Source organism: Elgaria multicarinata, chromosome 3, assembly GCF_023053635.1.
Source record: "Elgaria multicarinata webbii isolate HBS135686 ecotype San Diego chromosome 3, rElgMul1.1.pri, whole genome shotgun sequence".
NCBI classification, from domain to species: domain Eukaryota; kingdom Metazoa; phylum Chordata; class Lepidosauria; order Squamata; family Anguidae; genus Elgaria; species Elgaria multicarinata.
The window spans coordinates 131,020,634-131,035,307 of NC_086173.1; the positions used below are offsets into that span (position 1 = coordinate 131,020,634).

The 14,674-nt window shown below is 39.9% G+C and overlaps 1 protein-coding gene across 2 annotated transcripts in view; it reads left to right on the top strand.

The window, feature by feature from the left end:
• PDZRN3 (PDZ domain containing ring finger 3) overlaps positions 1-14,674 on the top strand; it is a 213,812-nt gene that overhangs the window by 145,291 nt on the left and 53,847 nt on the right. The window contains exon 1 of one of the 2 annotated variants that reach the window (XM_063121876.1): positions 7,081-7,149. The exons of the other annotated variant lie outside the window; for it this stretch is intronic. Within the exon in view, the coding sequence (XP_062977946.1) occupies positions 7,081-7,149 (69 nt within the window). Of the gene's footprint in view, positions 1-7,080; positions 7,150-14,674 lie in introns of those variants that run through there. 2 annotated transcript variants of the gene reach the window in all.

Genomic DNA, 14,674 nt, shown 5'->3' on the forward strand with positions numbered 1-14,674 from the left:
TGCTTATAAACAAAAAGTGTAGGCTTAACTTTCAGTTCAGGCTCCGTGTAGATTAAGATCTTTAACTGCATAGATATGAAATGAAATGCAGGCCTGACTCTGGAAGTTCTCGATCTAATGCTATGTCAATGCCATGGGATTTTCCATTTTTATTTTGCATGTGTTCCATCTAGCTAGGTAACGTAAGAGGACTGTCCCTGGAATGTGGAAGCAAGCTATGATCAGCTCCCAGACTGATCTTTGATGGGGATTCCCCCCCCACCGCAAAAGCCAAAAATCAAAGACACATTCCCGAGTTGCCCACTCAGATGATACCAGAATAGCACTCCCTCAGTAGCCTTCCAACGATCAGAGTGACATGCTTCAAATGTGTGTGGGTATGCAGCTATGCAATAAACAACTGGGGAGGGGGAAGCTACACACAAGAGTTTGCCGAAATATGGACAGCATCTCTGTAGTGGTGGGAGGACTGAAGACAGCCAGGGTGGCAAAGACTTGGATGAGCCCACACACAGCAGTTATGATTCTCGAGCAGCAAGGAAACACTTGCCATGTCTCACCTCTCCGGTTTTGTCATACTGTAGACAGCAAGTGTGAATTTTGAATCCTCTTTCTTATCTTATTGTAACTCCTTTGCAGGATAGCAAACTGGGATCTGTCAGTTTGTATGCATGAGAGACAGTCAGAAATCAGGTTTGGGGCACAATCTTGTGTGTGTTTAGGTGGCGGAGAGGGGAGTTCTCCAGCTTGCAGCATTCCCCAACCAGCCATGCTGACTGAAAGAATGCTGGGAGTTGCAGTACTTTGTTCTGTCTAAACATACATAGCATTGCACCTTAAGTCTCTGCTGTATTTGCAGAGAAGACTATCTCCTTAGATCATCAAGGCCTGCGAGGAGTCACCTACAACCTGTGATCTCAAGATGCAGAACAGCTCCTCTGCGCTTCAGCCCAGCAATTCTCACAGAACTGCTGGCACCCTAGTGCTTCCATGTAGGACGAGTGAAGAATCACCCCTCTGCTCTTCAGCTCCAATTAGGCATGCTATGGGGTGAGCTTTTATGTGGGCTGCCACAGCACGGCAATCATCTATTTGTCATAAGCGATTTGATTTGATTCACTCACTTCTACAGAAAATGGGACGCTCACTGGCTCAAGTATCCATATTTGCCCAATTTGCCCTTGATTCGCTCTCTCAAAGTCCAGAGTCAGCGTTCCCAAGCAAAGTGTCCTCTTACATTTTGTCTTGGGTAAAACTGGGGGAGGCTCAAGCGATTGTTTTGCTACCTTAGAGGAAGTGTACTCAGATTACATTTGAGAACGTGCATGCTGAGATAGACGACACTGGCTTATTTCTTAGTGCCAGGCACCTGTTAAAAGTAAACTAAACCTTCTCGTCTCAGAAGCTGAGGGCCAAAGTATCTTAGTTATATTAATATTTTTAAAGTTTCTGCCCTCACTCTTGATAAGATTTCTAGAGACTACCTACTGCTACAACAACTACTACTAACAACAATAACAACCAAGTTTTCATGGTAGAGCAGCTAAAGATTTCTGTTCTCTGTGGCCTAAGATCTCAAAGCCTAATTCTGACCAATAGAGGGCAGTGGTGCCATATTAGCCAATAATGGGAACTGACAGGATTGTTCCATACACAACAGGCAGGCATAATTTTTCTTTAATGTCGTTTAATTTGGAAAATTGAAATGTTACTGGCAGAGTTCATTTAAAGTAAATCAACACATCGTTATCTGTATAGGGCAAGGTGGAGTTGTGAGGTGTCCCATATTTTGTGAGAATTACCATCTGTTCTTTTAAAAAATGTCCCTTATTCCACAACATCACAACTCTATGAGAACATAATGGATATTTTTGTGTGGAAGAAAACCTGGGTCCTAAAAATTCCATAAAACAAAAAGAAACCCCACCTACGGTTTTTAATGCTCATTGTTTTTAAACATTAAGCTCACTGTGCTAGCCAAATTATTGCCTATCATAATTACTAAATATTGCATTGTTTTCCAGAATTGTGTGTGATGTTCTGCCTTAATTTTTGCTAGTATCTAACCCAGTAAACTACTCAAACCTGATTGCATTGCTACAAAATCATGCAAATAATTTTAAGTGTTCCTGTTCAGAATAGCAAAGAAGAGAAAATGGAATGAAAACATGTTGATTAGTATTAACTTCAATTGCATTTTTTAGGGCACAGAGGGCTTTAGAATTACCTCATTTATCATCAGAACAAAGTTGTTAGCTTTTTTGTTAATATTTTCCATAAGACAAAGGTTTTCCAAGACCCAACAAATTAATAGATGAGCAGAGATTTGAATCTATGTACATCAGAAGCTGACTCATACAGAGTCAGACTACTGACTACTATCTAGAGATACTGGCACACTGGCTGGTGGCAACTACTTGGGATTTCCCCACCTGCCTTTCACGACTTCTGACAGGGATTGAACCTGGGACCTTCTGCATGCAAAGTATGTGGTTTTCCAATGAGGAGGAGCCTCCCCCCTCATTGAAGACTTTGTCCATTGGAAATCACTGGTAAACTATTTTAGCATTAACCTGCATACAGGTTTTTAATATGGGGCTTCTATTGCCTTTGACTTAAAGAAGATGTAGATCACATACAATTTTGAGATGTAAAGCTAACCACCAGGTAGTTTTTCTATTCAATTTTTTTCTCTTCGTGAAGTCAACTTGTAAATGTGTCCCCCATAATAATATTGCAACATATTATAAGATGGGGGGATTGGGGTTGGAAACTACTGTTCTATCATTTTCCATTGCAAAAGACATGTAATCAGAAGGTGGTGGGGGGGACAGATAGGGCTGGCAACTGATCAATTTCCATGAAGCAAACACCAACGAGGAAGAAGGCTACTTATTTCAAACACAGAAGCAAAGGTGATTCATACTTACCAGAGCCAATGGTCCACTTTTTTACACACCTTATCAAGGTGCTATGGGAATAATCCACAATGGTGTAGCTCCTAGGCCTTTGCCAGTAAACTTGGCCATACAAACCTGTGTCATACAAACTTCAAGTAACATGAATCATAGAATAGCAGAGTTGGAAGGGGCCTATAAGGCCATCGAGTCCAACCCCCTGCTCAATGCAGGAATCCACCTTAAGGCATACCTGACAGATTTCTGTCCAGCTGCCTCTTGAATGCCTCTAGTGTGGGAAAACCCACAACCTCCATAGGATGAATTTGATTGGGATATGTAGTATTACAATTTCAGAAATAATAAGATAAAGACTAAAGAACCAGGCAAATGAGGTAACCGGAGGTCATTGCCATTAGGACAAGTGGGGTACTTGACTAGTAACGTGTGGGGAGAGAGAGAGAGAAATTACAACGAGCAGTGGAGGGCACAGGGGCCATGACCTAGAAATGCATAAACTGGCATTAAGAGGTATATTAATAGAATTTGTTCTTAGAGCCATTTTTCTTGTGTTTTGGCACTGGTTCCAACTATTCATGAGGTAAAAGCTCAGCCTACACAAACAACAAAGTCTGCAAGTCTCTAATAATTAAGAGCCAAACACTTATGATAGTCATAAGAGCTTTATGATAGTGGGAAAGCCCTTATAAATAGCCCTATTGATAGTAAAATACATTCTCCACATGGATTTGTAGTCACTACAGGGCTGATTAAGCTGACCCAGTTTCTGTACTTCCATTTAAAAAAAAATCTGAATACATACAGAAGTAAATAAATCTAGATTTTTTTTTGTCCTGTAAAGTGCTATTGTTCAAAACAAATATGTCTCTTCCTTTTAACCTCTTTCCAGCAATGGTCATCATCAGTATAATAAACTCAATGTACATAAATGGTAAGATTTATTACAAAGGAACAGCTGCTCTCTTTCTCCTTCTCTCTCTCCCTCCTTTCATATGAGCAAAAATGTTCAAAATGAAAGGAAGGTAATTAGGCTATTGATACATTAAGCAAAATATTATTTCATTGCACTCAGCTTAAATGAAGACAGTTTGCTTAAACATTTGCTGATAAGTACACACACAGTAAGACAGGTCAATTTGAGAAATAAAAATGGGTCAGAATTAAGGGCTGTATGCACAAAAAGAAAAACACCCACAATTAAAAAAAGAAGAAGCTTTTTGCTTGAGTGTCAGAAATACAGCGCAGTTGTATGCATATATAAGCCCCATTGAGTTTGATGGGACTTACGCCCAGGGAATGGGTATAGGATTGCAGCTCTAGCTCTATTTCCCACACATGTGGACTGTTCATACCACATGGATACTGCACAAGTTACTAAATATTCATTAAGAATATGAAATGACAACTGTTCTGGTTTATTCTTCCAATTCAACTTCTGGAACGTTTTTTTAAAGGTATGCACTGATATTCTTGTGCTACTTGCCTTTATTTTGGACTGCTATTGTGTCGCATCAGGTACCTGTTATTTTGTTCCATCTAACTAGTACTGATGAAATAAACTGGTGATTTATGTCATTTGCAGTTGAAGAGCTGTCACCCAGATCCTCCTGATCTCTGCTTTACTTTAGCAGATGTTGCTGTTTCTGATGCAGCCAAGGCAAATTTTATACATTCTGCACACCATGCTGCTAATGTCACAAATGCAGAATGTATCCATGAAAGTCAGATTCCATTCATTCTCCACAAAGGGCAATGGGTTGTTCAGAGTGTAGCTTGGTAGGCAGGACTTGCCCAAAAAAACCTTACAAGTATATGGCAATTTTAGACAGACACACACACATGCAGGGAGAAGGGGAGACGACACAGGAGCGGATGGGGGGTTAACTAAAAAAAACCCTTACCTTCTCCACAGTCTTCGGACCGCACGTGGCCCCGTTAAACTTAAAAAAAAATATGGCGGACGCTGCAGGGATCCGACATCCCTGCGCGTCCTGCGTCTGGAAGCCCGGGCGGCGCGTGCTAACATCAGCGCGCTGCCGCCCCGCCTCCCTGCCGGCTTATCCCGGCAGGTCTAGCAAAGCCCTTGGTTTGTGTAGCTGGCAGATCAATATCTATATCTATATATATATATATCTCCAATGGTCAGGGATAATGGGAATTGTATCACTTTAGGGAAGGCGATCCATGAGCAGGTTCCACCTGAGTCTCTTATTACCCATCATGACACTCCACCATGTATTCCCTTTCTTTTTCAACTAGAAGCAGGGATTAGGGGTTATCTGAACACAGAAGACACCCAGGCTGCAATGAAAGAAACTACAACTTTTAAATCAGCACTAGATGCAGAACATCTTTAGAAAGGATGAATAATTCCATCTGGGAATGGGCTGAATTGGGTCAGACAGGTTCCAAGTAAACTCTGAAGCGCAACAGAGGTAAAATCTATGAGTTCCACTTCAAAAATGTCTTTAATTCCTGGTAATTACTAAGATGGTGCCATTTTTATTTTATTTTAATTTATTTATTTATTTATTTATTTTATTACATTTAAATTCCACCTTTCCGCCAAGCATCTCCAGGCAGTGTTCATAGTTCTCCCTGTCCCCATTTTATCCTCGCAAGAACCCTGTGAGGTAGGTTCGACTGAGAGATGATGACTGGCCCAAAGTCGCCCAGTAATTTTCATGAGTTAGACTGAGTCCAATCCTTTAACCACACTGACTTTCTGATTAACGTAATGTAAGGTTAACAATTAAGTAACATATGAACCAGCCTTGGGTATTTTGTAGTGTAGGTCCCTGATCCAAGAACTTGTTGACCCCATTTCTCACACGTGCTAAGTACAGAATGAAACAGGGATCATCACATTGTAGGATTCTAATCAGACATAAGTGTATTGACAGTACCTGTTGGATGATGTTACCTGTTCCTCATTAGCATGTCTGCTGTTTCAACTAGCGTTTTGTTTTGTTTTGTTACATTTCTATACCACCCATTCGTAACTGCTGAGCACTTATTTATACAAGAAAGAAGTGTACATTATTCTTCACCTAAGGCTTATCCCAGGAAAATGGAGGGATCATCCCTGGCTGCTCCTGGGATCCCCTGAGTGTCATTTGCATGCACAGGGATGATCCCGGGGGGGGTGGGGAGACAGGTCTAGAAATGGCCTCTGTACCAGCTAAAAGCACTAAATAGAGAGAGGTTTCTTGAACTTAAGCTACTGTATCGGAGTGTAGATGCTGTATTGTCTTTAAAGGACAGTAGAGTGTGTTCAGCAGATTATATACCCCCTGCCTAACATATGCATAAGCATAGATTTATACCATAAATATTATTAAATGGGTGCTGTGATAATGTGTAACCATTCTGGTGTCAGGTGGAATTTATCGATGACAAACTGTATTCTTGGGAGATTCTCTGACAGGACTGTGACTTAATGAGAAGAAGTTGCAGGCTGCCCTGTTCCCAGCTGCAGCAGTTCCTAGAGCTGCTCCATTCCTGAAGCGACTTGCTAAATATGTGCCTGTTCGCTACAGACTTTCACTTAGTTGTGGCCAGATCCTTCTAAATATTTTAAGAAGTGTTTTATTTAACTTTGCTGCACTGTTTAATGTTGCTTGTAATAGTTTTGTTTCAGCAGCAGATTCATTTTGGTTATGACTTACATTTAAAATGTATTTGTAATCTGCTTAAATATGCTAAGAATTATCCTTGGGGACCACAGTAAAATGCAGTCATGTTTATTTGTAATTGCTACAAAATGGTTTACAGAATTGTTAGTGTCTTTTATTATGCCCTGCTACTGAAGTGCTTGCTTGTTAATTAGAGAAATTTCAGCTGTCATAGGCAGCAATTATAGCTTCCGTATCACTGTCTGTTATGAATAGTCAATGAGAGCTGATTAATATGCATGAGTAGCGGTATATAGTGTGTGCATTGGACTAAAGCAGGAGAGGGAGTGTTGTGTACTGTGAGTGGAGGAGGGAGAGCATTAAGGAAGAAGGCAGAGTTGCTTGCCAGTGATCAGAGCATCACCAATGTGAACCATTTCAGTTCCATCTGACTATTTTAGTGTGCCAAAGGGATATCTGCATGCATGCTTGCTAAACGACAGCTTCCCGGGCTCTAACAGTGAATAAGGAAGACAGTTTTCCTAAACATGGGATGCAGCTTGTGCTCTCTGCAGAAGCAAGAGGAACAATACAAATTACTGTATGAAGTTTGCCAGGTAACGCTGTTTGCTTTCAATTCTAAGGGCAGATGCATTTTACCTTAGCTTAGTGACAATTGCTGTTGTTCTTAGAACACGAAGGTTAAGGGCTTCTTAGTAGATTATATCAAATGGGGGTATTGTTTTATTTAACAGAGGCTTCAGGTTATTGTTTTTGGGGGTGGTGTGCCTTACAGCATACATTTAAATGTTTAAATATTTGTCAAAATGCATCAAACATGTATCAAATAATCTTTCATAGTCACAAGCCAGTGGACCCAGAGACACTGTCCCCTACCCTGGTTAAGTAAAATGTCTCAGCCAGGGTCAGATCTTGGTCATGCACTCTTTGAACAAGTTTAGAAAGACGCGGGTGATGATGGATGTGGCAGAGAGGTTGGTCTCTGTTTACCAATAGTTCCCTGGTGCTTCTTACTAGAGGACACATGTGCTGAATTACTCACCACAGCCTATAAGCCACAATTTCTACAAATACTTTGAGACAAGCTTAATTCTTGTGGATTCTGTGTTTCTATCAGGTATATGGAGGGAGGGAGGGAGGGAAGGAGGATTTTTCTAGCCAGTGATGATCTCCTATATGCATCCTTATTTGAACATTCCCAAGTTAATCTGCCTTTAAAATGCAAAGAAAAGAAGCAAACTCTTCAAAAACAATTATTATTTGCTTTCCATTTCATTTTTAAAATTGCTTTGGGCTGCAGTGCCTTTTAAGTTGATTTCGAAATATTCCTCTGATCCCAAATCACCGGTTTCTAATAGCAATACTATAAAGAGAGTGGTTAGTCATGATAATCAGAGTTTTAAAAGAAATGAAGAATTTGGTAAAAGAAAACATGTTTTAACTTCTCTTTACTTCAAACATCTGAAGAAGTTATGATCTTCTTTATAATCTACACTATTTAACTGAAGAAAGTTCTAAACACTCATTTAAAAATATACATATGTATCTATATTCACAGTATGCGTATGGTATTCCTGATTATAGAAAGTACTTTAAAGCAATGAAAAAAATAGACTGGATGACAGCAATACTGCATTTGTTGATAAATGCAAAAAGTGAATTGTTTCACACTTGCCAGCAGAGGGTGTTGCAAATCACAGAGAAAGATGGTGTGCTGTTTGTTATGGTACTTACTCAGTGTAGTGAATTAAGTGGATCTAGTATTCTGTGTTCCCAAAAATATAAATCACATTTTAATTGCTGATTTGGATGTATTTCTCCCAGACTTCCCAGATGATACAATTGTACTGCAGAAAACTTGTAACTACAGATGGAAAGGCATGTTCACTATTATAACTGTTTTATATCATGGGTGGGCACAAAGTAGATCTCCTGGTGTTTTGGAATACAGTTCCAGCATTCCTGGCCATGCTGTTAGGGCTTCTGGAAATTGAAGTCCAAAGTATTCTGAGATCAATCTCCTGACCATCCCTGTTTTATAGCAGCTAGTTCCCCAGATACGCAATCACCCTGTGTATTGTAGTGTGAAATGTTTTCAAGTAAGGTACAACTTTCTGTGGAACATCACCACAGTCATATAGTGCATGCATAACAGAATCCTGAAGTTGATATTGTCAATGTGAATTTTTTATTATATATGGATTAGGTGGTGTCATGAGAGTTACCTACAGTATTTCCTCGGGCAATATGCAACGTTGCACAAAGTTCTGTTCACATAACAGAACTTCTGCTTTTTTTCTTCCTGGAGACCTCCAAATCTGCTCCAGAGGATCCTCTTGAATAGATTTTGTTAGCACTTTAGGGGGACTGTGTGGGGCACGGAATCTGTCATGCCAACAGTGTCTGTTCCACTGGTAAATGAACACTGTTGAATTTCACCCTATATGGATTTCATAAATGAATTTCATGTTCTTAAGGATTTTGAAGACTGTTAGGCTGCAGTTACCTATCTGAGGCCGTTTCTACACCTGCCTTTTCCCCCCCGGGATCATCCTTGTACATACAAATGACACACAGGAGATCCCGGGAGCAGGCAGGGACGATCCCTCCATTTGCCTGGGATAATCCTTAGATGTAAAAAGGGCCTGGTATGGTCCATCGAATTCAATGAGACTTACTTCTGAGTAGGTATGAGTAGGATTGTACTCCTAGCAATTTATATGTTATATGTTCAATATCCAGAATAAGCCAAGAAGAAACTGTGGTTATGGTGGTTATGGTACCGCTAGGAAGTTTGCAGAGGAAGTTTGGAAAGTGTCTGAGGAAAAATATAACATTTTGACACCTAAAAATACGTGGACACAAGTTTAATGAAGGGCGTACAGTTGGATTATTGTGAGCACTGGGGGGAGGGGGAAAGCAGGTTCACAATTTATATTAAATCTCAGTGACTCCCCGTTTCAAAGTGCCAACATCATGATCTGGCTTTTAGAAGAAGGAGTCCTGCTTATATTTATTATGAGACGCTAATCATTAACTGCAAAGTGCATCACTATATTTAAGCATTTAGTTATTTGTATATATGGTGTGCTCATCCATACCTTGACAGTCATAGATTTTTCTGTTCATTGAATTTTACATCTCATTTTAGGTCATGAGCAGCTTGATCCATGACCTAGTTAAAATGAAGTACTTGGACTTCATCCAGTTTACAGCTTGAACTCCAAGCCGGCTGAGTTGAAGTAGTGGGATTTAGCCAATGGCCAGCTCAGTCCTGTTGATCAGCTTTAGCAGCACAAACAGCAGTCTGCACAATGGGAGTTGAAGAAACACGTGGGGCAGCATTGTCCTGCACTATCACATTCTTTTATAATGCAGTCCAGCCTCTCATTACTGTTAGAGAACAGCAGGTTAGGGCTGTATTAATGCTCCTGACTCCATAGCTATTTATCGGCTCTTGGGATGATACAAATGGACTCACCCATGGCCCAGCCCACCTGGGCATGGGACAGCTGTGCTAGATAGAGAAAGAGGAAGAGTGTTGTTGCTGCTTTGGCAAGGCTTGGGATCACATTCCAATGCCAGATTTTCTTGAATGCTAGCATAATGCATCCCACCACACATGCTTGATTTTTCAGGTGTACTGCTATCCTAACTAGTAGAGACTGGTACCTCAGATTTTAGTGGGGCTGTGAATCCACTTTTAGTCAGAACTAGCGAGAACCCTAAAGGGGCTATCATAAGGTGCTACACCTATTTTGGGGACAGGGTTCAGCACTTTAAATAGCTTCATTTGAGTTCTGGCTGGTTCTGACTGAAACCCAGAATGGATTCACAACTCCACCAAAATCAGAGCCACCAGCCTAACTCAGTAGAGTAAGTCTTTGAGAACTGTTGATGCCAAGGAAGCAGGTAGATGGGGGAAAATATTATTTTTTAATGGACATCTATCAGTGGTTTAGGGATTGATGCATGTTGTGGTACCAAGAGCACTCCTTTGCACATGTGATAGGGTTGTCCACAATTGAGCAAACATTGGATGGAAATCCCTACCTATAAGAGTCATAGTTGCTGGGCGTTCATTACCAGAAGTTCCAGAGGTCTTATTACTGGGCTGTGTTCTAGACAGATCCTGGACTTGATTCAATGAATGTTTGTAACAGAAGAGATTTATGTTGCTTAATTATAGAAGGACATGAATACACCTACAATTAAAAACTAGTTGATTAGGAGCTGGGATATAATGATGATGGGAATCATAAAAGATTTTGACATTAATCAGAAGATTATATTTCAAAGTAAATGGCATTTATTAACCAATTTCTGGAGAAACTATGGACAGGTATATAGTTCAGAGAATGTGGTTGTAGAATTGGAAAACAATTTGATATGATGTCATGATTTAATTTTGACCAGTAGTGCTATTGTTTTGATTTTGATGTCTTTTCTTTATTTTCCTGATATTGTATGTATGTTGTATTTCATATTGAAAAAGTGTCATTAAGTATAAAACAAAACAGAAGGATAATAGACTTGCATAGCACACTATTATTAAAATCGAACAATGTATCTGAATGAGCACATCTGCAGCAGCACTTGATGTAATCCCATAGCTACTGGATGCATATCAGTGAGGTATCAAGGGCCTGCATGGCTGGTCTGGTCCACATAGTTCCAATGTGCACACCATGCAGAGACAAAGTGGGTGTAGGCAAAGTGGTAAAACATCGTTCATTCCCTTGAGCAAAGTCTCCTGACTCTCTGTGCAGCATTTTCAGGAGCTTGGAGGGGATGTCCTGGGAAGGAAAATCTACTTCCACCAGCACAGTTGATCTGGCTTAGATCTGTATCCAATCCACAATTATTGTACAAAGGTTATTATGTTGAGCTTCTAGAATTTCTTACAGCAGGCAACATAAAGAGGATCAAGTGCATGAGGGAGTCCTCTTTGTTATTTCCTTTCATTAAGTGCTTTGGCACATCACCTACCTTTCCTTTTTGTCCATTTATTATATAGGTAAGGAATTGGGGGTCCACTGTCATTACTTTGAAAGCAAATAAAATGCACATGCAGCTTTCCATGTGTGACGTGGCCCATGCGCATGTGCACTGTTAACACTAGCTGAACACAAGTTCTTGCCTGACAGGGAAATGATTGCCAATGCCTTGTTCCAGCTGTTGGAAACTACTGTGGCCAAGCCAGAAGTGTTGATCTCTGCTGCTGGAGAAGAGTCTTAAGGTTACAAAACCGTAATATTTTAGTTTTTAGGTTTGTAACTAGACATATAACAAGCACTAGAGGTTCTTTTAGAGGTGCTACAAAGTTCTGCTCAGCATTAATTTTTAAATTTCCGTCTATTTTTGTTAAGTTATTTCTTCATCTCGTTTTTATTCCTCCACAGAGCCCCTCCCACTTACCTTCACAACTGTGAGATAGGTGGTTGAGAGCTTCATGACTACTTAGGATTTTTTTCAGTTTTAGAAGATATGCTTATGCTTGAAGTTCCCTCTATCCCCATATAATAGCCCTTATTACTTGTTCCCAGTTTTTGGATTGTGAACATTTTATATGGTGCTATGTCAGGACTATCGACGTTGTTGGCCTTCCTTGTTTGTGTCTGGGAAGATCAAACAGTTATCTGTTTTCCTAGAGAGCAATGCAATGTCCATTCATCTGTGGCAAAATTCTCATTGATTTGAATATCCAATCTGAAAATGACAATTTTGAACATTCCCACCCTTTTCCCCATGTCAGTCATTATCACTCCCCAGTTGAAAAAAATGAGGAAACCGAAGTGATGAAAACCAGTACATTAAGTCGTTATACATGAATCTAAATACTGAATAATTTGTATAGATTAGCTCACACTTTTCAAAGTTCAACGTATTTGTTCCATTGGTACTAAACTGAAATGTTTGACCACCTCCCCCAAAATAGAACTGAGCTAAATTCTCTTATGATTTTTATGTCAAAATGTGTGCATTTAATTAAGGAGAACTTTTGCTAAGTTGCTAAGAGGGTTTGTACAGTTTATCTGCTTTTTGTAGAAGTCCTGGACAGTGATGGCAGCTAAGATAGAGCTCTGTAAAACAAAACAAAGCAAATACCACAGACTGGCTTTTAAGCCTCTATGTATATTTAGACAGAAAAAACTCCTATGACTCCCAGCATTCCCCATGCTGGCTGTGGAATGCTGGGAATTGTAAAGCTTTTTTTCTTTCTAAATATGCATAGGATTGTGCCCTAAGACAGCTTGCCCCAAATTTCCCCTCCAAAAGTGTTGGACTCTAATTCCCATCACCCCCAGCCAGCATGACAATTTGACTATGCTGGCTGGAGATTATGGGAGATGTAGTCCAGCACATCTGGATGGTGTCAGGTTGGGGAAGTTTGGTCTAGGAAACTGTATAGTTCCTGAGCTGTGAGTCCCTAAGCATAAATCAGAGATGCTTCCGAACCTTGCATGTAAAAGAGTACTGCATGTCCCAGGAAATCTCCCCATCCTAACTCAGCTAATGTTAGGAAGAATCCCAGTACATACATCCTGCAAGCTTTCCTTCCCAGATCCAAGTGAATGAAGGCAAGATTGCATAGGTGGGAATGGGAAATTTCCTTGAACTTGATCAGACAAGAAAAAAAAAAGAAATGTAGTCTGTGGGCTACCTCTGAGAAAGCACAGATCTCTGGAGTATTATTTTTTTTAAAAAAAAGCCCACCCCAGTGTTTGTGTGCTATTGCATAATACTAGTTCTGTTCAGAGATTCAGTCCCTATGGTTACCAAATGGTTCCCAGAGTGATGCTGAACACATTTCGGGAAGGGGTATGGCCACCACACACATTGGTCATCTAGGAGGTGAGGCTAGCCATGTTCAGTAATCATTGGTACTAAACACCTAAATAGGGCTTTTGTTGAGCTGTCTTATGTTTCCAGGATCTAGGTGATAAATAGCCTTTTGAGGAGGCAATTGAGACCACTCTGAAAAATAGAGGTGCTTTTCAACAAGAACAAAAGTAAAAATGAAATTAAAAAGTGTGCTGCAGCTCAGCTATCCTTGTAACACCCACTATACTTCAGCTGGGAATTCTGAAGTAATTGTTTTAAAGTGACAGAAAGTTAACTCTACCTTGATAACAGTGGTGATCCCTTCATTGCATGCATTTCCCTAAAAATAGGCTGAGCCCAGGACTTAGTTATAATGGGCAGTTTTTTCTGCTTCTAAATTAGTTCAGCATTCTCCCTGATAGACTGAAGACCCCATAATCTTCTGAAAAATGGCCTTTAATGATTGTGGCGTCTGTCCACAGTTCAGAATCCCCCTTTCTTAATTAGTCCATTTACTAGAAACTGGCAATTGAAATTTTCCTCTTCGCTTGATGATGAATAATGCAACACCTCAGTTGAACTCTCTATAGAAAATACTCTTAAATGGTAGAGGGCGCTTTTTTATTGTAAAAAATGAGACATAATGTGAAACTTCTAAAGAAAAAAATGAATTGTAGTGACTCATAACTAAAATAATGTGACGAATAGAAATATAACCTTTCAAAATTTTGGTAGTATATTCTATTAACCCATACAGTGGCATTTGGGATAGGTGACATAGCTATTGTGATTTATTTGGAAGAAAGTATTTTTCCTCAAAATGATAAATGATTGGGTGAATAGGTCTTGTAATGGTTTACATATCTACATCTGTTCAGTCCCATGAAGCAGGTGGCAAGAATTTGCAGGAGAAGAAACACTGGGGACATTTACTCAGAGCTTTACTGTCACATGTCAAATACTGGAAGGAAAAACAGGCATATGGGGAAGAGGATAAAGTGCAGGTTTAATAAATGGGCTGTGTTACGTCCATTAATAATGAAAAGGAAGGTCGTGTCTGGTTTTCCGGAGCACCAAAAGAGCTCTCAAATTGTGTATATTGGAATTGAGTCAATTGAAGGGTGGTGGAGTACGTGTTAATAAAGCTTTCATTTACATTTTCCTGACTTGGTTATGTGCTCTGATTCCGACTGGGAAAAGGCAGGTGTGTATATGAGCAGCCACCAGAAGATACTTTTCTATGTATCACCATAATAGTTTATTCCATCAAAAATCAAGGATCAGTCCTGATGCCAA